This window comes from Macaca fascicularis, chromosome 5 (genome assembly GCF_037993035.2).
Source record: "Macaca fascicularis isolate 582-1 chromosome 5, T2T-MFA8v1.1".
Lineage (NCBI taxonomy): Eukaryota > Metazoa > Chordata > Mammalia > Primates > Cercopithecidae > Macaca > Macaca fascicularis.
Window position 1 is genome coordinate 163,797,671 of NC_088379.1, and position 23,300 is coordinate 163,820,970.

The window sequence follows — 23,300 nt, forward strand, 5'->3', positions numbered from 1 at the left end:
AAATATATTTATCAGTAGTGAAACTTTGACCTTTTGGACTCACCTGGATAAATTAATTCATCCCTTTGTCTGATTTTAGTTGGTTGTTGGAGATAATTTGTGTATATAGCATACACAGTTACCCAACTTTGCTTCATGATTAAAGCTGTAACTTTAATAGTTATCCTGCCTAACTTTGTTATTAGAGAAATGATGATGGAATATCCTACATCTTATGTACACTTTCCCTATTTTCAAAGGAGAGTGCAGCCTTTCAAAAAGAAATGAATTTTAATATCCTGGACTGTAGTGAGGGTGCATATCTTTTTGCTTTCTATGAATGTTGAACAAGCTATAGCAAACCTCCTAGGTGTAAGGAAAAAAATGATTAAATGCAGTTTTATCAAATTAACTTAAAATAATGATTTAGTGAGACTCCTATTTGAGTCCCTGTAAAGCTCTAAATTTCTGTAGCTCCTACTTTCAACTTCTAAACCATTAGTGTAACGCTAAACAAAACCACTGCGGACATTCTGAGCGTTACTTGGAGGTATGGTGGGAAGTTGACCTACTGTGTTTCTCTTTCAGCATCCAGTCCTGGATGAGCCAATAGCTGAAGCTGTCTGTATTATCGCAGACACGGATAAATGGAGTGTGCAGGTAGCTACAAGTCAGAGGAAAGTGACGGACAACATGAAACTAGGCCAGGATGTCCTAGTCTCTAGTCAGGTGTCCAGTTTGCTTCAGTCCATTTTACAGCTCTACAAGCTTCACCTCCCTGCTGATTTTGTAAGTACTGGTTCTTATATCACCAAAGAAACCTAGTTTTAAAATACTTTTAATGACATTTTGATTATAAAATCACAAATTCAAAAGTACTGTTTTAATATAATTGAAGGTTAGCATAACTCAAACTAGAACATGCAACATAAAACCAGCAACAGAATATATTTCAGTAATAACAGCTCTTCTGTGAAACAAATAACGAGGAGCAACACTGGAATTTTTTGGAACAAGGTATATGGTGCAGTAAATAAGGAATGGGTGGAGAGATCAGAAAAGGAAACTGTAAGTCAACTCATGAGTTCTCCTTTTATTAGATTGATATTATAATAAGTAGGCCAGTTTCTGAAGGGATTGTAGTTCCTTTTGTTAAGCAGACATTTTCACAGAGGTTTTAAGGATAAAATAGAATATCGTTTGTGTAAACATTTCCAACTTTGAAGTACTAAAACACATGTAAGATTATATCAATTGTTGCTTTTTTTTTTTTTAAGACAAGGTCTCACTCTATCATCCAGGCTTGAGTAGTGCAGTGGCGTGATCTCTGCTCACTGCAACCTGCGCCTCCTGTGCTCAAGCGATCCTCCCACCTCAGCCTCCTGAGTAGTTGGGACTAGAGGCATGTGCCACCACGCCAGCTAATTTTTGTTATTTTTTGTAGAGATGGGTTTCGCCATGTTGCTCAGGCTGGTCTCGAATTCCTGGGCTCAAGCAATCCACCTGCCTCTGCCTTCCAAAGTGCTGGGATTATAGGTGTGAGCCACCTCGCCCGGCCTAATTGTTTCTTTCCAAATAGGATTTTAAAATCACTTGTGTAACAATACTTTAAACACAAACAACAAACAGCCTATACACTCTTAGAAAAGTATCAGTAGCTCTCCGCTAGCCACTGGAATTAACATGCACAACAAAATCTTCTCAGTATCTGCCTATGTGCAGAGAAATTGAAGGAAAATACATTTAGAGAGGGAGGGGGAAAGGTTTCAAAAGAAGAAAAGCTTTTCCAGTGATGATGAACACTTAAAAAGAGAGAGAGAGACGCTTAAGGGCATATGGCATATAGCTGGGTAGAGCCCGGATGGGCTGACCTCAGAGACAGGTGTGTGAGGAAAGAGTCTGCTTTCTCTGCTGTTCCCTACTGTCTGCACAGCGCTGTACTCTGCAGCACAGCCCCTAAACCAAAACATCTGGTGTCTGCCTCCTGGCCTCCAAAACTGATGCAAACCTGTTTACCCAACAAAGCAGGACATTTTTAAATATTAATTACCTACACTAATTGCTAATGCAATGGTCATTGTCCTGAGTTTTTATGACCAAATCTATACTTGTACCCATTCCTCAAAAAGAGTCAAGACTTTTATGGCTTTGAAGAAGGTGCTCTGAAATACCATCCGGTTGTTATCAAAGTCGTGACAGTGTGGCAAAGCAGGAAGACCACTGAGCGTAGCTGGGTTATGGTCTAGGCTTTGCCGTTGGTTAGTTGTGTAACAATGGACAATTCTGAGTCTCTCCGAACGTCAGCTTTCTTATTTGTAAAAGGAAGATAGTACCTGTTCAACAAGGGTACTGTGAGAATCTTCTGAAAATTAGGGATGTAACTGCGTTTTACTGCCAAAGCACCATGCCAATATTACAAGATGCTTTAAAAGCCATATATGTTAGTTTTAGGGTCCAATAGCCTGGGGTCAAATCCAAGTTCTGCTACTTCATAACCATGTAACCTTTCAAAGCCTTAATTTCCTTATCTGCAAAGCTGGGGAAATAATAGAAGCTATCTCATATGGTTATGAAATTATATTAGAGAATGAATGTAAAGCACTTGGAATAGTGTTAGATGTTATAAGCACTCAGTAAACAGTTACTATTAGTATGATAGTCAATAACAATTAGTTTCATGAAACAATGGTTGCAAAGACTGACAACAACTTTTTTCCAAACTCTTTATTTGGGCTTTAAGCTGAAGCGTACTCTTGCAAGACATCTGTCCTGGGGCAATATGAGAAGCACTTACGGATTATTATGATCTTATTTTTTGTTCTACAGTAGTAGGCAGTTTCTCCTTCTAAAAGCAGGTTGAGTTATGCTGATTTAGAGGCTAATGTTTCCTTTTCTGTAAGAGAAGGAATGTATATTAGACTTCATAGTTTACTTCATAAGTATTTGCCAAACTTTTATATTTCATTCTATAATACATACGTCTTGTCATAGTTGATATCTTGGTTATCAAAGCAATAAATCGTTATAGTTAATTCTTTTTACTTCATTTGGACAGAAGTATGTTCAAGCACTTACTAGTATGAATGACTTATTTAACCTGACAAAACCAAGATCAAAGAAAATTTTATGTGCAGTTTAAAATTCTCCTTTAAAAAATCACTTGAATGAAACCTGTGATGAAACGGCTTTTAGAACCTTCAATATAAAAAGAGAAAGTAGCTATTTGAAATTTCAGAAGTTAAAAACTGGAGAAATCCATGTCAGGAATAAAATCCCAGAAAGAGGATTTAAAAAAAAAAAAAAAAAAAAAAAGCCCCCAGCATGGTTCAATTGAATAATCAAGTCTTTTAAAAAATGGTTGGTTTTTGTTTTTTTTTTTTTTGAGACAGAATCTCATTTTGTTACCTGAGTTATAATGCAGTAGTATGATCTTGGCTCACTGCAGCCTTGACCTCCTGGGCTTAAGCAATCCTCCCACCTCAGCCTCCCGAGTAACTAGAACTACAGGTGTGTGCCACTATGCCCAGGTAATTTTTTAATTTTTGTAGAGACAGGGGCTCCATATGTTGCCTAGGCTGGTCTTGAACTCCTGGGCTCAAGTGATCCTCCTTCCTCAGCCTCCCAAAGTGCTGGGATTACATGCGTGAGCCACTGTGCCTGGCTAAAAGTTGTCTAAATGCTTTGATTTCACATCTAGTATATATTTCATATAGACCACAGTTTTTATTTCCACATTGCATCATACAGTTTTCATATAGACTGTGAACACTGTAATTACTTTTTCCAAACAGAAAGGATTCAATGTAATATGAATATTGTTTTTAATATTTTGTGACTCTTATTAAAAATTTTCTGTTTCACTCCATAAGGAACTTAAAGCTAATAAGAGATCCTTTTACCACTTTGTTTACTTGGAGGAGCATTTCCATGAGAATTGGTGAAATCCTCCTTGCTTTATTACTCTTAGTCACTTAGCAGTTGTTTCACCCACCTGACAGAATGCATTTAAGATTTTAAACCAACGAAAAACTGAAAAGATTGCATCTCTGATAGATATTTTTTCCATGTCACTGATCAGTCCAGATGGTCAAGATCAACATTTTCAAATGCATCTGTTAATCTTTTTACCTTGAAAATAACAGGCCTAATGGTCTAGAAGAAAATTATGTATGATGAAATTACCCTTGCCAAAGCCATCAGGTGTCTTACTGAAGATGCTCGGGTAGCTCTGCCTGCCAAATGCAAAAGCATTTGCCTCTGGTGAAAGACACAGATGGTTGCTGTTCTCTAAAAAATGAAGCTGAACACAATTCCAAGGGTAAAGATGTCCTGAAAATAATTGCCTTTTCTTTATTGTTATTAAAGACCTAGTTAAAATATTCTTGAAAGCAAAAGAAAAAAAAAGTTGTGGGGGAGGTTCAGAATGACCTGTTCCAGTTGGTCTCCTCTGGAAATGTACTGGACCAGAGTAATCTGAGATACTGGGGGAAAAAACAACAAAAACCATACTGTTTACTAAATTATTCACAACAAAAATGCAAATTGCTATGTGGTTACATGTAAATTCACATTCTCAAGATTGTTTAGCTATAAAGATTATATCAAGGAGTTCTTAATTTGGAAAAGGATTATTATAAAGTTTTTAAAGGCAAGAAACATACTTTTGGAATGATTTCAACTCTGAAAAAATACTTGTTTAGAAAGACTAGAATAATACATATGTAAATCTTAATAGTTAGCAAAAGTAAACTTTGTTTTACAAGAACCTATTCTCATACCTGGTAGTGGTAGGGTTTGAGATGGCTTGTGATTTTTTAACTGTATTTGAAACAGATGAGATTAAAGCTGTGTAGTTAGAAATGAATTAAGAAAATTCTGACTTTTAAAATATTGGCAGAGATTTGACTTCTAGCCCTCATTGTGAATGTTCTTGGCTTTGCAGTGCATCATGCATCTTGAAGATAGGCTACAGGAGATGTACCTTAAAAGCAAAATGCTGTCTGAATATCTCCGGGGACACACACGAGTCCATGTGAAAGAATTAGGTGTCGTACTGGGGTGAGTTCTGGGAAGTGCCACCACTTCTCCCTTTGATGGGTATCCCTAGCATTGTACCCACTGACATGTTTAGCCTGTGCCACCCTAAACCTGAGGCCCTGGTAACCCATCAAAGTATGTGGAGTCCATCAGATACGTGCCTCTGCAGCTCCCCAATGAACAACAGCATGTGCCTTTATCTGATAACTGGGTTTCACACCCACAGAGAATCGCAGGACTTTAGGCTGGTCATGCTTTGTTACGCCTCTCCGTTAATCCCACACTGCCCGTTTCTAGTAACTGAGTAAGATGCTGAAGTCACAAGCTGTGGGACATGCCGCAGCAGCTTGTGTTTACATTTCACTTCCTGGAGGAGGAGTAGGTGGGCACATTCCACCTCGTGGCAGGAAAGGCCCTTCTAGGCTGGAGGAGCCTGCCTGCGTGTCTGTGGGGGGACAGTGCTTTCCTTCCCTTATTATAAGCCCACCAAAGAGGAGACTTGTATGTTACTAAAAATGCCTATCATCCTCCAGAGGGTATTTGCCATGATTTCTCTAGGGGAAGTAATTCTGACTTTTGTTTTACTGTCTGCTTGATATTTCAAAAGAGAACAGAAAGACATTGTACATTTGGGGAATTGCCCCCCTTATCCATGATGATGATTCCTCTTACTTGGGAGAAGAAAATATTGTTTATAATGTCGACGTTTAAATTCTCAAAGCCTCCTAAGAGACTGGGGCCTTCATATTTTCTTTAGATTTCTCATATTTCACACCCAGAATGTGACGCCTGTGTTGTTTGGCTCTTGGCATTTCCTGTGATAGATTATTCTTACATACTTTATTTACAAAGTATTTCCCCCTTATGAGGTGTTTGCTTTTGCAGTTAACTTGCAACATGTCCCTTTGTCATTTATTTTTTTGCATTTGTTTATATCTCTCTACCAGCCTCATACTTCAATCCTGCCTTATTAGATTTTTTTTTTTATATATATATATACTTTTAAGTTCTGGGAAACGTGCAGAATGTGCAGGTTTGTTACATAGGTATACACATGCCATGCACGTTTACTGCACCCATCAACCCGTCATCTACATTAGGTACTTCTCCTAATGCTGTCCCACCCCCAGCCCCCAACCCCCCAATAGGCCCCAGTATGTGATATTCCCCTCCCTGTGTCCTTGTGTTCTCATTGTTCAACTCCCACTTATGAGGGAGGACATGCGGTGTTTGGTTTTCTGTTCTTGTGTTAATTTGCTGAGAATGATGGTTTCCAGCTTCATCCATGTCCCTGCCAAGGACATGAACTCATCCTTTTTGTGGTTGCATAGTATTCCATGGTATATATGTGCCACATTTGCTTTATCCAGTCTATCATTGATAGGCATTTGGGTTGGTTCCAAGTCTTTGCTGTTGTGAATACTGCCACAATAAATATACGTGTGCATGTGTCCTTATAGTAGAATGATTTATAATCCTTTGGGTATATACCCAGTAATGGGATTGCTGGGTCAAATGGTATTTCTAGTTCTAGATCCTTGAGGAATCACCACTGTTTTCCACAGTAATTGAACTAATTTAGACTCCCATCAACAGTGTAAAAGTGTTCCTATTTCTCCACATCCTCTCCAGCATCTGTTGTTTCCTGACTTTTTAATGATTGCCATTCGAACTGGCCTGAGATAGTATCTCATTGTGGTTTTGATTTGCATTTCTCTGATGATCAGTGATAAGCTTTTTTTCATATGTTTGTTGGCCACATAAATGTCTTCTTTTGAGAAGTGTCTGTTCATATCCTTTGCCCACTTTTTGATGGGGTTGTTTTTTTCTTGTAAATTTAATTTCCTTGTAGCATCTTCACATTAGCCCTTTGTCAGATGGATGGATTGCAAAAATGTTCTCCCATTCTATAGGTTGCCTGTTCACTCTGATGATAGTTTCTTTTGCTGTGCAGAAACTCTTTAGTTTAATAAGATCCGGTTTGTCAATTTTGGCTTTTGTTGCCATTGCTTTTGGTGTTTTAGTCATGAAGTCTTTGCCCATGTCTATGTCCTGAATGGTATTGCCGAGGTTTTCTTGTAGGGTTTTTATGGTTTTAGGTTTTATGTTTACGTCTTTAATCCATCTTGAGTTAATTTTTGTATAAGGTATAAGGAAGGGGTCCACTTTCAGTTTTCTGCATATGGCTAGCCAGTTTTCCCAACATCGTGTATTAAATTTCCCCATTTCCTGTTTTTGTCAAGTTTGTCAAAGATCAAATGGTTGTAGATGTGTGGTGTTATTTCTGAGGCCTCTGTACTGTTCCATTGGTCTATACATCTGTTTTGGTACCAGTACCATGCTGTTTTGGTTACCATAGTCTTGTTTTATAGTTTGAAGGCAGGTAGCATGATGCCTCCAGCTTTGTTCTTTTTGCTTAGGATTGTCTTGGCTGTGCAGGCTCTTTTTTGGTTCCATATGAAATTTAAAGTAGTTTTTTCCAATTCTATGAAGAATGTCCATGGGAGCTTGATGGGGATAGCATTGGATCTATAAATTACTTTGGGCAGTATGGCCATTTTCACAATATTGATTCTTCCTATCCATGAGCATGGAATGTTTGTTTATTTGTGTCCTCTCTTATTTCCTTGAGCAGTGGTTTGCAGTTCTCCTTGAAGGGGTCCTTCACATCTCTTGTAAGTTATATTACTAGGTATTTTATTCTCTTTGTAGCAGTTGTGAATGGGAGTTCACTCATGATTTGGCTGTTTGTCTGTTATTGGTGTATAGGAACGCTTGTGATTTTTGCACATTGATTTGGTATCGTGAGACTTTGCTGAAGTTGCTTATCAGCTTAAGGAGATTTTGGGCTGAGATGATGGGGTTTTCCAAATATACAATCATGTCATCTGCAAAAAGACAATTTGACTTCCTCTCTTCCTATTTGAATACGCTTTGTTTTTTTCTCTTGCCTGATTGTCCTGGCCAGAACTTCCAATACTATGTTGAATAGGAGTGGTGAGAGAGGGCATCCTTGTCTTGTGCTGGTTTTCAAAGGGAATTCTTCCAGTTTTTGCCCATTCAGTATGATGTTGGCTGTGGGTTTGTCATAAATAGCTCTTATTATTTTGGTACACGTTCCATCAATACCTAGTTTATTGAGAGTTTATAGCATGAAGGGGTGTTGAATTTTGTCAAGGCTTTTTCTGCATCTATTGAGATAATCATCTGGTTTTTGTCATTGGTTCTGTTTATGTGATGGATTACATTTATTGATTTGTGTATGCTGAACCAGCCTTGCATCCCAGGGATGAAGCCAACTGGATTGTGGTGGATAAGCTTTTTGATGTGCTGCTGGATTCGGTTTGCCAGTACTTTATTGAGGATTTTTGCATCGATGTTCATCAGGGATATTGGCCTGAAATTTTATTTTTTTGTTGTGTCTCTGCCAGGTTTTGGTATCAGGATAATGCTGGCCTCATAAAATGAGTTAGGCAGGAGTCCCTCTTTTTGTATTGTTTGGAATAGTTTCGGAAGGAATGGTACTAACTCCTCTTTGTACCTCTGGTAGAATTTGGCTGTGAATCCATCTGGTCCTGGACATTTTTTGGTTGGTAGGCTATTAATTACTGCCTCAATTTCAGAACTTTTTATTGGCCTATTCAGGGATTTGACTCCTTCCTAGTTTAGACTTGGGAGGGTGTATGTGCCCAGGAAATTATCCATTTCTTCTAGATTTTCTAGTTTATTTGCATAGAGGTATTTACAGTATTCTCTGATGGTAGTTTGTACTTCTGTGGGATCAGTGGTGATCTCCCCTTTATCATTTTTTGTTGCATCTATTTGAATATTCTCTCCTTTCTTCTTTGTTAGTCTGGTTAGCGGTCTATTTTGTTGATCTTTTCAAAAAATCAGCTCCTGGATTCATTGATTTTTTTTGAAGGGTTTTTTTGTGTCTCCTTCAGTTCTGCTCTTAGTTATTTCTTGTCTTCTGCTAGCTTTTTAATTTGTTTGCTCTTGCTTCTCTAGTTCTTTTAAATGTGATGTTAGGGTGTCGATTTTAGATCTTTCCTGCTTTCTCTTGTGAGCATTTAGTGCTATAAATTTCCCTCTAAACACTGCTTTAAATGTTTCCCAGAGATTCTGGTCATTGTTCTCATTGGATTCAAAGAACTTATTTATTTCTGCCTTCATTTCTTTATTTACCCAGTAGTTATTCAAGAGAATGTTGTTCAGTTTCCATGTAGTTGTGTGGTTTTGGGTGAGTTTCTTAATCCCGAGTTCTAATTTGATTGCACTGTGGTCTGAGACTGTTATTATTTCCTTTCTTTTACATTTGCTGAGAAGTGCTTTACTTCCAATTATGTGGCCAGTTTTAGAATAAGTGTGATGAGGTGCTGAGAAGAATGTATATTCTGTTGATTTGGGGTGAAGAGTTCTGTAGATGTCTGTTACATCCACTTGGTCCAGAACTGAGTTCAAGTCCTGAATATCCCTGTTAATTTTCTGTCTCGTTTATCTAATATTGACAATGGGGTGTTAAAGTCTACCACTATTATTGTGTGGGAGCCTAAGTCTCTTTGTAGCTCTCTAAGAACTTGCTTTATGAATCTGGGTGCTCCTGTATTGGGTGCATGTATATTTAGGATAGTTAGCTCTTCTTGTTGCATTAATCCCTTTACCATTACATAATGCCCTTGTCTCTCTGATCTCTGTTGGTTTAAAGTCTGTTTTATCAGGACTAGGATTACAACCCCTGCTTTTTTTTGCTTTCCATTTGCTTGGTAGATATTCCTCCATCCATTTATTTTAAGCCTATGTGTGTCTTTACACATGAGATGGGTCTCCTGAATACAGCACCGTGATGGGTCTTGACTCTTTATCCAATTTGCCAGTCTGTGTCTTTTATTTAGGGTATTTAGCCCATATTACATTTAAGGTTAATATTGTTATATGTGAATGTAATCCTGTCATTGTGATGCTAGCTGGGTTTTTTTGCCCATTAATTGATGCAGTTTCTTCATAGTGTTGATGGTCTTTACAATTTGGTATGTTTTTGCAGTGGCTGGTACCAATTTTTCCTTTCTATGTTTAGTGCTTCCTTCGGGAGCTCTTGTACAGTAGGCCTGGTGGTGTCAAAATCTCTCAGTATTTGCTTATCTGTAAAGGATTTTATTTCTCCCTTTGCTTATGAAGCTTAGTTTGGCTGGATATGAAATTCTGGGTTGAAAATTCTTTTTTTTTTTGGAGACGGAGTCTCGCTCTGTCGCCCAGGCTGGAGTGCAGTGGCGCAATCTCAGCTCACTGCAACCTCTGCCCCTCCAGGTTTAAGCAGTTCTCTGCCTCAGCCTCCAGAGTAGCTGGGATTACAGGCACATGCCACGAAAATTATTTTAAGAACGTTGAATATTGACCCCCAATCTCTTCTGGCTTGTAGGGTTTCTGCAGAGAGATCTGCTGTTAGTCTGATGGGCTTCCCTTTGTGGGTAACCTGACCTTTCTCTCTGGCTGCCTTAATATTTGTTTCTTCATTTCAGCCTTGGTGAATCTGACCATTATGTGTCTTGGGGTGCTCTTCTCGAGGAGTATCTTTGTAGTGTTCTCTGTATTTCCTGCAGTTGAATGTTGGCCTGCCTTGCTAGGTTGGGGACGTTCTCCTGGATAATAACCTGAAGTGTGTTTTCCAACTTGTTTCCATTCTCCCTGTCACTTTCAGGTACACCAATCAAACGTAGATTTGGTCTTTTCACATAGTCTCATATTTCTTGGAGGCTTTGTTCATTCCTTTTCATTTTTTTTGTAATCTTGTCTTCACACTTTGTTTCATTAAGTTGATCTTCAATCTCTGATATCCTTTCTTCCACTTGATCGATCCAGCTATTGATACTTGTGTATGCTTTACGAAGTTCTCGTGCTGTGTTTTTCAGCTCCATCAGGTCATTTATGTTCTTCTTTAAGCTAGTTATTCTAGTTAGTAATTCATCTAACCTTTTTTCAAGGTTCTTAGCTTCCTTGCATTGGGTTAGAACATGTTCCTTTAGCTCGGAGGAGTTTGTTATTGCCCACCTTCTGAAGCCTACTTCTGTCAATTCGTCAAACTCGGTTCTCCATCCAGTTTTGTTCCCGTGCTGACAAGGAGTTGTGATCCTTTGGAGAAGAGAGGCATTCTGGTTTTCGGAATTTTCAGCCTTTTTGCACTGGTTTCTCCCCATCTTTATCTACCTTTGGTCTTTAATGTTGGTGACCTTCGGATGGGGTCTCTGAGTGAACGTCCTTTTTGTTGATGTTGATGTGGCTGTTTTCTGTTAGTTTTCCTTCTAACAGGCCTCTCTGCTGCAGGTCTGCTGTGGTTGGTTGGAGGTCTGCTCCAAACCCTGTTTGCCTGGGTATCACCAGCAGAGGCTGTAGAACAGCAAAGATTGCTGCCTGCTCCTTCCTCTGGAAGCTTTGTCCCAGAGGTGCACCCACCAGATTCCAGCCAGAGCTCTCCCGTATGAGATTCTGTCGGCCCCTACTGGGAGGTGTCTCCCAGTCAGGATACACAGGGGTCAGGGACCCACTTGAGGAGGCAGTCTGACCCTTAGCAGAGCTCAAACGCTATGTGGGGGATCCGCTGCTGTCTTCAGAGCCATCAGGCAGGGACGTTTAAGTCTGCTGAAGCTGTGCCCACAGCTTCCCCTTCCCCCAGGTGCTCTGTCCCAGGGAGATGGGGGTTTTATCTATAAACACTTAACTGGGGCTGCTGCCTTTTTTTCAAAGATGCCCTGCCCAGAGAAGAGGAATCTAGAGAGACAGTCTGGCCCCAGTGGCCTTGCTGAGCTGCTGTGGGCTCCGCCCAGTTCAAACTTCCAGGTGGCTTTGTTTACACTGTGAGGGTAAAACCACTTACTCAAGCCTCAGCAATGGTGGACGCCCCTCCCCCCTCCAACCTCAAACGTCCCTCAGACTGCTGTGCTGGCAGTGAGAATTTCAAGCCAGTGGACCTTCGCTTGCTGGGCCCTGTGGGGGTGTGACCAGCTGAGCCAGACCACTTGGCTCCCTGGCTTCAGCCCCCTTTCCAGGGGAGTGAATGGTCTGTCTCGCTGGTGTTCCAGGTGCCACTGGGGTATGGAAAAAAAAACTCTTGCAGCTAGCTCGGTGTCTGCCCAAATAGCTGCCCAGTTTTGTGCTTGAAACCCAGGGCCCTGGTGGTGTACACACCCGAGGGATTCTCCTGGTCTGTGGGTCGTGAAGGCCGTAGGAAGAGTGCAGTATCTGGGCCGGAGTGCAGATACTGAGTTCCTCACAGCTTCCCTTGGGTAGGGGAGACAATTCCCCGACCCCTTGCACTTCCCGGGTGAGGCAACACCCCACCCTGCTTCTGCTTGCCCTCCGTGGCCTGCACCCACTGTCCCACCAGTCCCAGTGAGATGAACTGGGTACCTCAGTTGGAAATGCAGAAATCACCTGCCTTCTGCATTGATCTCACTGGGAGCTGCAGACCAGAGCTGTCCCTACTCGGCCATCTTGCCTTATTAGAAATTTTCCATTGCCAGATGTGTACCTTACATTTCAAGGTCTTTACCTTGTCCTTGACCCTTACAGATGTGCATCAACACCTGTAATCATAAGCTTTTATTTCCCTTTGCACTCATCTCCAGGTCCTCTTCGTGAATTATTAGCGGACCCATGTTCATCCTTCCTTTATCCCCTTTCTCCCATAGTCAGGGCCAGTAGCACTAAAAGTACTAGAGAACTTCTGTGCACTCTGAAACCAGATCTGTACGTAGCATTACTGGAGAAGGACTAGAAAATTCCATGAGGTAATGCCAGATACTGTTTTATTTTTATTTTGAGGAATTCAAGGGTAAGAATTAGGACATACTCCACAGACTGAAACAGTTCAATTATTTTTCATGACACCTGGCATCATTTTTAAACAGTGCCCATACTGTATCCACCTCTGCTATAAGAGAGGCAGCCAAAGCTGTGTCCATTTGAAACCATGATGCCTCTTAACCCAGTATCTTTTAGTGTCACTTTGCTCTCAGAATCTTGTGGCTTAAATGCTCAGTGAGGATCCCAGTTGTATAACCTTTGTACAAATTCCCAACGTTTTTAAAGAAATTGCTACCATCACCATTTTTCTAAGACCAATTTGAACTTAGGTGAAATCAGTATGCATTTAGGAGTGTTGACTGGAAGAATGAGTTTATAAGGAGAAAACTTTAAAGTATGATACAATGAAGTTATATAGGGAATACAGGAAAGTTAGAAAGTCTGGTGACCCCTGCCAAGGGAAAAAGAGCTTTATGTCCACACACAGGCACAACACACTTCCTGTATTTCTCTCCCTTTGCCTCCCTGGTCAGTGTCCACTGGAATATTTTATTAAAAGAGTAAGTTTATTATCCTTCCATCTGTTTTGCTTTTTCATTAGTTTTAAATGATAAACTTAGTACCTAGAAGTAATACTTTCTCATAAAACCATGCTCTTTTAAAGTAATATTCTTTTCTTTTCTCAATATTCAGGATTGAATCCAACGACCTGCCTCTGTTGACTGCTATTGCCAGTACTCATTCTCCTTATGTGGCTCAAATACTCTTATAAGCTAAAGCTCAGGACAGTTCTTCCTTGGAAGAAAAAAATCAAATTCTCAACTGAAGGAGAAAGGAATAAGCTCTCTGTGATGTCGAAAGCATGAGCAGAGCAAACAGAAACAAAGTCATTCCACCTTTTTGTTTTGTGTTTTTGCTGTCAAGCTGATGCTTCATTGAAGACTTAGGTTTACTTAACATAATGGCATTTGTGATTGTCATGAACACTTCAGGCCATTTGTTACCCATGAATCAACAAAGAGACTGACCTTTTTGGTGGGAGGAAACATAAGCACTACACTAAACATTAAGCTGTTGCAACAGATCGCCTTGTGCTGTTTGGGCAGAATAAAGGCAAGCGACTTGAGCGGGGTGGTCAGCAGTGTACGTAACATTCCAGTAGGAAACTGCTTCTGAGTTTAAGCATGAGCTCCCCAAACTGGGGAAAACATATTTTGCTATTCTGAGACAACAGTCGGAACACGGACTTTGGATTCCAGGTCACAGTTTGCTTTTTACACAAGGTAAAGCAAAGAAAGCCACATTGTGCCATCTTCAGCTCCAGTGGCTGTAGCAGTGACTGTTTGACATAAAACTTGTAAGAGATTTGCTTGTTGGGAAGAGTGCTTTAGGGACCCACTGTTTTCATTTCTTCTTGGAGTTTACCTTGTTTCAGATGCAGCCACAGGTAGGTGAGAGATGGATTGTTGGTGCAATAAACCCAAGAATCAATGTAGCCTCTTAATCCCATCAAGATGTAGTTTGTAACAGCAAAGTGTACAGTCTGAAACCATATGTTTTATCCTTATATTTTAGAGCTTTCAGCAGCCTTTTTAAGAGAGGCCATTTACCAAAGTTATTTCTATAAGCTCCACAGTGTTTCTGTTGGTAAGTTCTTCCAACTGAAGCCACTTTTTTCTTATAGTTAATACAAATGACTATTTTTACTTTAAAAGGCACAGCTGTCCTGGTGGGAAATGAACCTGCAGCAGTTCAGGATGACTCATGAACATTCAGGATGATTGCTTGAACATTTAGAAAAAATCCATACATCCTCTAAATTTTTATATTATCATTTCTGTGCCTTCTAATTCCTGCATCCTTTTCAAAACATCTTTCCAGAAATTAACTTACCCATTGTATAAAACCAACCAAAATGATTTCCCAAAGTTCATACAAAAAAAAAAAACTTAATTTTCTGTTAATATAAAAGAAACTTTAGCTTACTGACCATGAAACAGACTATGTACTGACATCCAGGGTAAAGTAAAAGACTTTTAAATATTGGTCATTAAAAGACAGGAGCTAAAGCTAGCAAAGCAAAAACATCTTTAGCACTTTGCAGATCTTAAGCAGTTAACCAGGTTCTGATTCCCTTCCACTGTTTTATGAATTAATTCCAGTTCTTTTCACGTGTCTTTGAACCTAAGAATATGAAGTAATTTCCCTATTAGGGACTAGAATGACTTCAATTTTTTTATTTGATAAAAATCAGAACTACTACCTTTTCATCTTTTTTTAATGATGCAAAATGTAGATGAGTGCATTAAGGTTTGTAAGATCTTCATCATTTTATGTCATTCATTGAAAATTGAAATGTTCAGTCTTTTTAATGTTTTCCTGTTTCCTTTTGCCTAGCATTTGACTTTGGTGTTTTAAGTTCTGTAGTTTCATGACATCATTGTTTGCTGTTGTGTTACAGAGAGAGAAAGAACCTCACCTGTGGCTCAGCTCATCCCACATCCGTTTCTCATTACGTGTAAATAAACTGTCAGAGCTGATGTTACAGCTTTTACAGTTTAAAGCATTCCCCTCCTCTCTACTTCCTTTTTTCTTGTTTACATGTTTTGGGCACTTTCCCTCATTCACCACCTTCCAGGGTTTCATAGAAAATAACTTGTTACAAAATCAGTTTAATTCTAATGTGGACATAGTGGCATGTTGATAATTAGACACATATAGGGGACACTGAGCTTTAAATCGTTGATTCTAAACTCTATACATTGAAAAAATTCAGCCCAGGCCCCCTCAAAGCCTGAGAAAATTTAATTTGCTCTTAATCTAATGTTCCAGAAACTCACTCTTGCAAAAATGCCTGTTGGAAAACTACAGGTGGGTCACGTGTGGGGGCTGTCTCCGTGACACTCAGGATTCCAGTCAGAACCTAATCCTCGTATCTATTGCCTACAAAAATAGACCAAGAATGTTGCTGCTATTTTATAATCCTTTAAATATTTAACATTCAAGTTTTCTTTGTCTTAAATTCAACCTCTTCCTAAAAGCGAAAAAAAAAAAAAAAAAACCCACAGAATGGTGTTGCGATCCACCGCTCACACATCGTGCACCACCCAGTGGCTTCATTCTGGCTTAGCCGCAGAGGCAAGAAAAGGACCCCACCCGCTCCCATGCCCACCTCAAGAAAAAAACATAAAACAATTTTTTTAAAAAAAGAAAAGAAATCTACCTCAGTTGACAGGATTCCACCTTTAGGGTTTCTTCAACTTTTAAGTCTTACCTGTTGAGTGTAACTTTTGTAGCATCTTGCTTTTCTAAGCAAGCTAGTGAGGCATGACAGAGCAGAAGTCTGTAAATGTCCCTGTGATGGACCTCTTTCTAGCATGTTGCAGTTGTATTTTTAATAAATTGATAAGTGAAATGAATGTAAAGGTAATTGTGTACGTTTTAGACATGACAATGAAAATTTAAAATGTAGCTTCCATACTTGTGCATAATTCCAAAGTATTTTATTTTTTATCAGTGTTAAATAGCTTTTTGTACAGGCTTCAATCCATTTTTCTGAAGTGTGCTGTTTTTTAATGAAAGTAACTATAATCTTTTCACATCCCATGGAACTGCCGTTTACACATTGCAACTTTTTAAACTTAACCATATTTTTCAAAATTAACGTTTTTGGAGGGAGAAAAATCCCCGCTTGCTAAATGATACTAAACCATTGTTTGGGCTCTTATAATTAGGTCCTGAGATTTTATAAAAATTTAGTCTGTAGCTTTTTAGGTTCTTCACTAGAGATGGTTGTACATAAAAATAAAGAATATAAAGTACCCCAAATTCTTTTAAATGTCTGGATTTTTCCACCAATATGTACTTTAGAGAATATTTTGTTCATGCATACTTTCACGTTAAATTGAAAATGTCTTCAGCTTCTCTTGGTAAATGTGAACCATTTGTTTTTTATTGTGCTTGGGGGAGAGGGTATTTTAATATAATTTTTGCCTAAATCAAGCAGTCCCCTCTGAATGTTAATTTTTAAATGTCAAAATATGATGAACCATATATCTTGAAAGTGAGATTGCAATATGCTTAAACTTAAGTGATATTTCAAAAACGAGAAAATTCTGGAATTTGTTATTTGAAGCTCCATAAGAGAAATTGATAGGACTTCGTTTTTGATCAGTTTGAATAGATACCAATGTCATTGTGTGGGAATTTTTTTAACTTGTTTATGTATTATTTTGATCCATTTTTCTGTGGCATTTGGTGCAATAAAACTTTTGAATTTATCTTGAACATTTTCTTGGTGCTGCATGCTATTTGTTTGTTACATTTAATAAAATGTAGAGGTCTCATTTCTAATAATTCATGCTGAAAACAAGCTGATTATATATCTCAGTGGTTTTTAACCGGGGTGTTTTGGAACTGCGGGGACATTTTTGGTTAGCATAATGACAGGTTAGGGTTACTGGCACAGAGGGTGGGGGCTCCGATGATAGGCGAGAGGTCCTGCACCATGAGAGACAGCCCTACAGGATGAGGACTTATATAGCTAAAAAAGCCTGTTTACAATTAAGCAGATAATTCTGCTATATAAAAACACAGTATCTTTTTACATGATTTTAGTATATAATGCATTCTCCAGGAATGCAGTTGTATAAATTGAGGGAAGAGTTTTACTTTGTAAGATTTAGAATTTTAGCGAGAAGCGGTCACTTGGTCTTTACCAAGAATTGGTATACTTTTGGAAAATTATGTTTCCAATGGTAACATAGTTTGGTAGCCATGGTACCTATGGAATTTGAGTCACCAGTACAGCACATTTCTGTCAGTCTTCATTTGTAGCCCCTGCGTTCATGAAGACTCTCTGTATAGATGCCTACTTTTTTTTTTTTTTTTTTTTTTTGAGATGCAGTTTCGCTCTTATTGCCCAAGCTGGAGTGCAATGGCGTAACCTCAGCTCACTGCAATCTCCACCTCCCGGGTTCAAGTGATTCTGCTACCTCAGCCTCCCAAGTAGCTGGGATTACAGGCATGCGCCAACACACCTGGGTAATTTTTTGTATTTTTAGTAGAAACAAGGTTTCACCATGTTAGCCAGGCTGGTCTCAAACTCCTGACCTCAGGAGATTCGCCCACCTCGGCCTCCCAAAGTGCTGGGATTACAGGTGTGAGCCACCGCGCCTGGCCAACCTAACTATATTTTCTAATCTACTGCCCCAATGTTTATGTATTAAAGTAGTATAAATTACTTTTAAATTTCTTTTCAATTATGGTATAATAGGACATTATATTGGTTTGATATAAATTGAGTATATTTGTAAATTTTATTTTAGGTTAATAAAGGGGCATCACAAAATATTTGCTCTGAAAAGGGATGATGTCCACTGATATATTTGTTCTCAGGAAAAAAACATGTCATTGAGTGCAACTGTTGGTACCAACATAATGCCATACTGAGTTATGTTATCTTAACGACTGGGGGGAAAATTACAGTAGATATTTCAAAATCCTTTCTGATAAATGAAAATTTCAAGTGTTTTTCCCTGAAGCTTTTTTTTCCTTTTCCTGCATGCTCAGCTCTCCAAGGATGGCTTCTCTGCTGTGCACTCAAGTGAAACAGCTTTAAAATCATGCCATCAATAAAAGGATTTAAACGCACGTGCACACCACAGTGCTTTTTGGTTCCCTAGTGCCTGGACCGTTCTGTCGGATGCTTTCTGTATGTTACCTCAGTTAATCCTCACAATGGATGAGAGGGGTACTGTGATGCTGTGATGGTTATTATTATTTTTTTAAGAGACAGGGTCTCACTTTGTCACCCAGGCTGGAGTACAGTGGCATGATCATAGCTCACAGTAACCTCAAACTTCTGGCCTCAAGTAATCCTCCTGCCTCAGCCTCTCAAGTACCTGGGACTACAGGCATGCACGAACACACCCAGCTAATTAAAAAAAAAAAAAAAAAAAAAAAAATTGGGGGCTGGGCGCGATGGCTTGTGCCTGTAATCCCAGCACTTTGGGAGGCCGAGGCAGGCAGATCACGAGGTCAGGAGATCGAGACCACCCTGGCTAACATGGTGAAACCTCGCCTCTACTAAAAATACAAAAAATTAGCCAGCCATGGTGGTGGGTGCCTATAATCCCAGCTACTCGTGAGGCTGAGGCAGGAGAATCGTTTGAATCTGGGAGGCAGAGGTTGCAGTGAGCTGAGATCGCGCCACTGTACTCCAGCCTGAGCAACAAACAGTGAGACTCTGTCTCAAAAAAAAAAAAAAAGTCTGTAGAGACAGGGTCTCACTCTGTTGCCCAGGCTGGTCTTGAATTCTGGGCCTTACATGATGCTCCTGCCTCAGCTTCCCAAACTGTTGGGATTACAGGCATAAGCCGTCAGGTATGGCCTGTGATGGTTAATTTTATGTGTCATCTTGGCTAGGTGATAGTAATCAGATATTTAGTCAAACACCAATCCGGATGATGCTGTGCGGGTATTTCTTTTCTTTCTTTCTTTCTTTTTTTTTTTTTTTAGATGGAGTTTCACTCTTGTTGCCCAGGCTGGAGTGCAATGGCATGATCTCAGCTCACTGCAACCTCTGCCTCCCGAGTTCGGGCGATTCTCCTGCCTCAGCCTTCCTGAGTAGCTGGGATTGCAGGCATATACCACTACACCCAGCTAATTTTGTATTTTTAGTAGAGACGGGGTTTCCCCATGTTGGTCAGGCTGGTCTTGAACTCCCGACTGCAGATGATCTGCCCAACTCGGCCTCCCAAAGTGCTAGGATTACAGGCGTGAGCCACTGCACCCAGCCCAATGCTGTGCAGATATTTCTTAGGTGAGATTAATATTTAAGTCAGTAGACCTTGAATAAAGCTGTTTATCCTCCAAAATGTGGGTGGGCCTCATTCAACCTATTGAAGGTCTCAAGAGAAAGACTGAAGATCCCCCAGGAAGAGAGAATTCTGCCTGCAAACTGCCTTCGGGCTGAAGCTGCAACATCAGTTCCTCCCAGGGTCTCCATCCTGTTGGCCCACCCTGCTGCGTTTGGATTTGCCAACTTCCAAAATCACAGGAGCCAACTCCTAAAAATAAACACCCCTCCCTGTGTGTTCCTCTCCTACACGCACAACACACACATCATTGGTTCTGTCTCTCTGGAGAACCCTGACTGATACAGAGACTTAGGAGATCAGTCCAACGATATGATATGATAACCCAAAATGGAGTTGAGTAGGATCAGAAAATCATCATTCCAAGTTACAGGAAGTAGACTTTCAAGCAAATATCTTTAACATAATAAAAAGTACCAACTTGAGAGTTATCCCATAAAGGTTGACATAGATGTCACATAGTCTCTGAATATGTGTTGCAAAGAATTGGAAAACAACCCTCTGAGAAGGAAGGAGGTAACATTTCATTAAAAGTGGTAGAAAGACCCGGCGTAGTGCCTCATGCCAGTGCCTGTAATCCCAGCTACTCGGGAGGCTGAGGCAGGAGAATCACTTGAACCCAGGAGGCGGAGGCTGCAGTGAGCCGAGATTGTGCCACTACAACCTGGGCAATAGAGTGAGACTCTGTCTCAAAAAACTAAATAAAAGCCCAGCCCTTTGCACTCCAGCGACCGAGCTGATTGATCTTCTCCAGCCTCATCACCAGGTAGTTCTGTGCTCTATAGTCCGGCCACATTGAACCACATACACTTCCCCAAAGGGGCTGAGTTATCATTGTCTTTGCTCCGTTTGTTCTTCCTAGAATAGACTTCCCTTTGCCTCATCAAATCCCCCCATTCCCTCTTCCCTTTACCTCATCAAGTGCCCCCTGTTCCTAGCACAAAATTCAGTTCATTGTCAAATCCTCCAGCACCTTGCTACTCAAGGTCCTCAGACCAGCAACAACTAACTGGATTTCCTGGGAGCTTGACAGAAATGCAAAATCTCAAACCCCATTTCAGACCTACTGAATCATAATCTGCATCTTAACATGATCCCCAAGTGATTTGTATGACCTTTAAAATTTGAGAATACTGCTCTCAAACTCGAGTGGATGAGGAAAAGAATGTATCAGTCACTGAGACTGAAGTCCGTGTATTGGAAATGAAGGAGGACAATGAGAATATTTGCCAGCAAAGAAATGAAATAGAAATGAATTGCATTAAAAATGTCTATCATATGCACGTAAATTGGACAATGCTTAGGTAGCTATTATAGGAAGGAAGGAAAACTACCAGAAATCCAGAAGGGGAAAATAATGAATGGAATAGAAGATAGAACTTAAGAGACATTTTGTGATTTAAAAGAGAGATTAGGGCATTATAGAAGAAGCAGTTTAGAGACTTGCTCAATGGATTTCCAAAAGTATTTTTAAGAGCATTTTTGGGTAAATGTATACAAGAATGATACATACTGTTAAATCTCATAAATTGTACTTTTTAAAAAACATTGTAATTAAGCTCTCTAGACTTAAAGTTTATACATGGAAAACCAAACTGAAACTATGGATATAAAATATTCCCATTTTCAACCATCTATTTTGATGGGAAAGCTTGTGATACTGTCTATAGGTTTAAGCTTCTAAAATTTCCCCCAAGTCACCCAGTAACACAGACAAATTTCTACTTAAGAGGCGTTCAGTGCATGGTTCTGATTCTTGTCGCATAAGAATGGAAAATGTGTTGGCATCTCAAGTAAGAATAGGAATGATAGCCACTCATTGGCGGCTATGTGTGAGGCACTGCACTGGAAGCTTTTCACATGTGGTATTCATTATTTGCTTTTGAATATATGAGAACACTTGTTCCAATTTATTTTCCCTAAAGAGGGTTCATGTAAAAGAGAGGGGGTTGAGTATTTATTGAAGCATCCACACAAATTCTGCAGGACAGTCCAAATAATGGACTTGTGGGACAAGTATCTAAAGTATCTCTGGAAATTTAGAAGAAAGCCTCACTGATAAAAAGATAAATTATTTTGAATGATTCAGTATTTTATTTCCACAATGAAAGGGGTATGAACAAGTACTCAACTACTCTCATGAATAATGGGTTAAACCGACCTCAGGTGCCTCTTGATGTGATGCACTGAGCATGACGCGACGTCACTTATCTGGGATTCCTGACAAAAACACGTAACCTGAACCCACTCATGAGGAAACATCAGACGAGCCCATACTGAAAGATACAGAACTGGCTTGGATTCCTCAAAAATGTCTGTGTTATAAAAGACCAGAGTGAGGAACTCCTCCAAATTGAAGAGGACTAAAGAGACGTGATAACTCAATATAATACACGGTCCTCGACTGAATCCTGGATCAGAATATAACAAAGGTCATCAGTTAATGCTTTTTGTTGGTTGTTTTTTTAGACAGGCTCTCTGTCACGCAGGCTGGAGTGCAGTGATGCAATCATAGCTCACTGCAGACTTGCAGGCCTGTGCTCGAGCAAACCTCCCACCTCAGCCTCCTGATTAGCTGGGATTACAGGCACGCACCACCACCCCTGCCTAATTTTGTATATTTTTTGTAGAGACGGGGTCTCATTATGTTGCCCAGGCTGCTCTCAAACTGCTGGACTCAAGTGATTCTTCCACCTCAGCCTCCCAAAGTGCTGGGATTATAGGTGTGAACCACCACCATCTGCTATTTAATAAAATTTGACTATGAACTTTAGATAATAATACTGTATCAATGTTAAATTTCCTGAATCTTATAAATTGTACTGTGGTTATGTGAGAGAGAATCCTTGTTCTTAGGAAATACACCCTGAAATATTTAGGAGTAAAGGGTCTAGCCTGTAGACCATTTATTCCACAGGGTCTGTGCCTGTAGTCCTAGCTATTCAGGAGGCTGAGGTGGGAGGGCTGTTTGAACCCATGAGTTCAAGGCTGCGGTGCACTATGGTTGTGCCCATGAAAAGCCACTGCACTCCAGCCTGGGCAATATAGTGAGACCCCCATATCTTAAAAAAAAAAATAAATGAAGCTGGGGGACATCATGTCTGCAACTTGCCCTCAAATGATGTAAGAGAGAGAGGAAGAAAGAGAATATTAAAGCAAATAAAATTAACAACAGATGGGGCTGAGGAAAGAGTATATCAAGAGTTCTTTGTGCTGTTGTTACAACTTGCTCTACAAATTTGAAATCAAAATAAGAAGTCTTTTAACAGATGTTTTAATGCAAAAAATATTTCAACTGGATTTGGTGAATGAAAGAGGCGTTTGGGATAATTTAGTCCATAATAGCTCTAATCCGACACGAAATTAGTTCAGTGACAGAAAGTAACTAATCCAAGCCCTCCTCCACACACACTGCAATAAATCATTTCACTTGGACCCATCTCAAAGTTCAGACTACGTTGAAATGTTAGATGTCAAACTGTTCCCTTTTTCAATACGAAGTATTCCTAAGGTCAGGATCCACTGAGGAGGACAGCTAAGTCGCCCTCCATCACAGAATGTCTCAAATAGACATAATGGCTTGCTGATGAATCAGATCTCTGGCAACAG

At 39.8% G+C, this 23,300-nt stretch overlaps 1 protein-coding gene and 1 non-coding gene across 5 annotated transcripts in view; one reads left to right on the plus strand and one right to left on the minus strand.

Moving 5' to 3' along the window:
* Positions 1-17,100, plus strand: part of FNIP2 (folliculin interacting protein 2) — a 137,712-nt gene extending 120,612 nt beyond the window's left edge. For 3 of the 4 annotated variants that reach the window (XM_005556190.3, XM_065545645.1, XM_065545646.1), the window contains 3 exons: positions 568-768; positions 4,922-5,037; positions 13,507-17,100. In XM_005556190.3, the coding sequence (XP_005556247.3) occupies positions 568-768; positions 4,922-5,037; positions 13,507-13,585 (396 nt within the window). In that variant the 3' untranslated portion in view covers positions 13,586-17,100. The remainder of the gene's footprint in view (positions 1-567; positions 769-4,921; positions 5,038-13,506) is intronic. The other variant, XM_005556187.4, reaches the window with a different exon arrangement.
* Positions 17,101-18,373: 1,273 nt separating this feature from the next.
* Positions 18,374-18,452, minus strand: LOC123573785 (small nucleolar RNA SNORD55/SNORD39). Its single transcript, XR_006698518.1, has one exon. It is a non-coding gene; the product is annotated as a small nucleolar RNA SNORD55/SNORD39 (small nucleolar RNA).
* Positions 18,453-23,300: the final 4,848 nt, after the last annotated feature.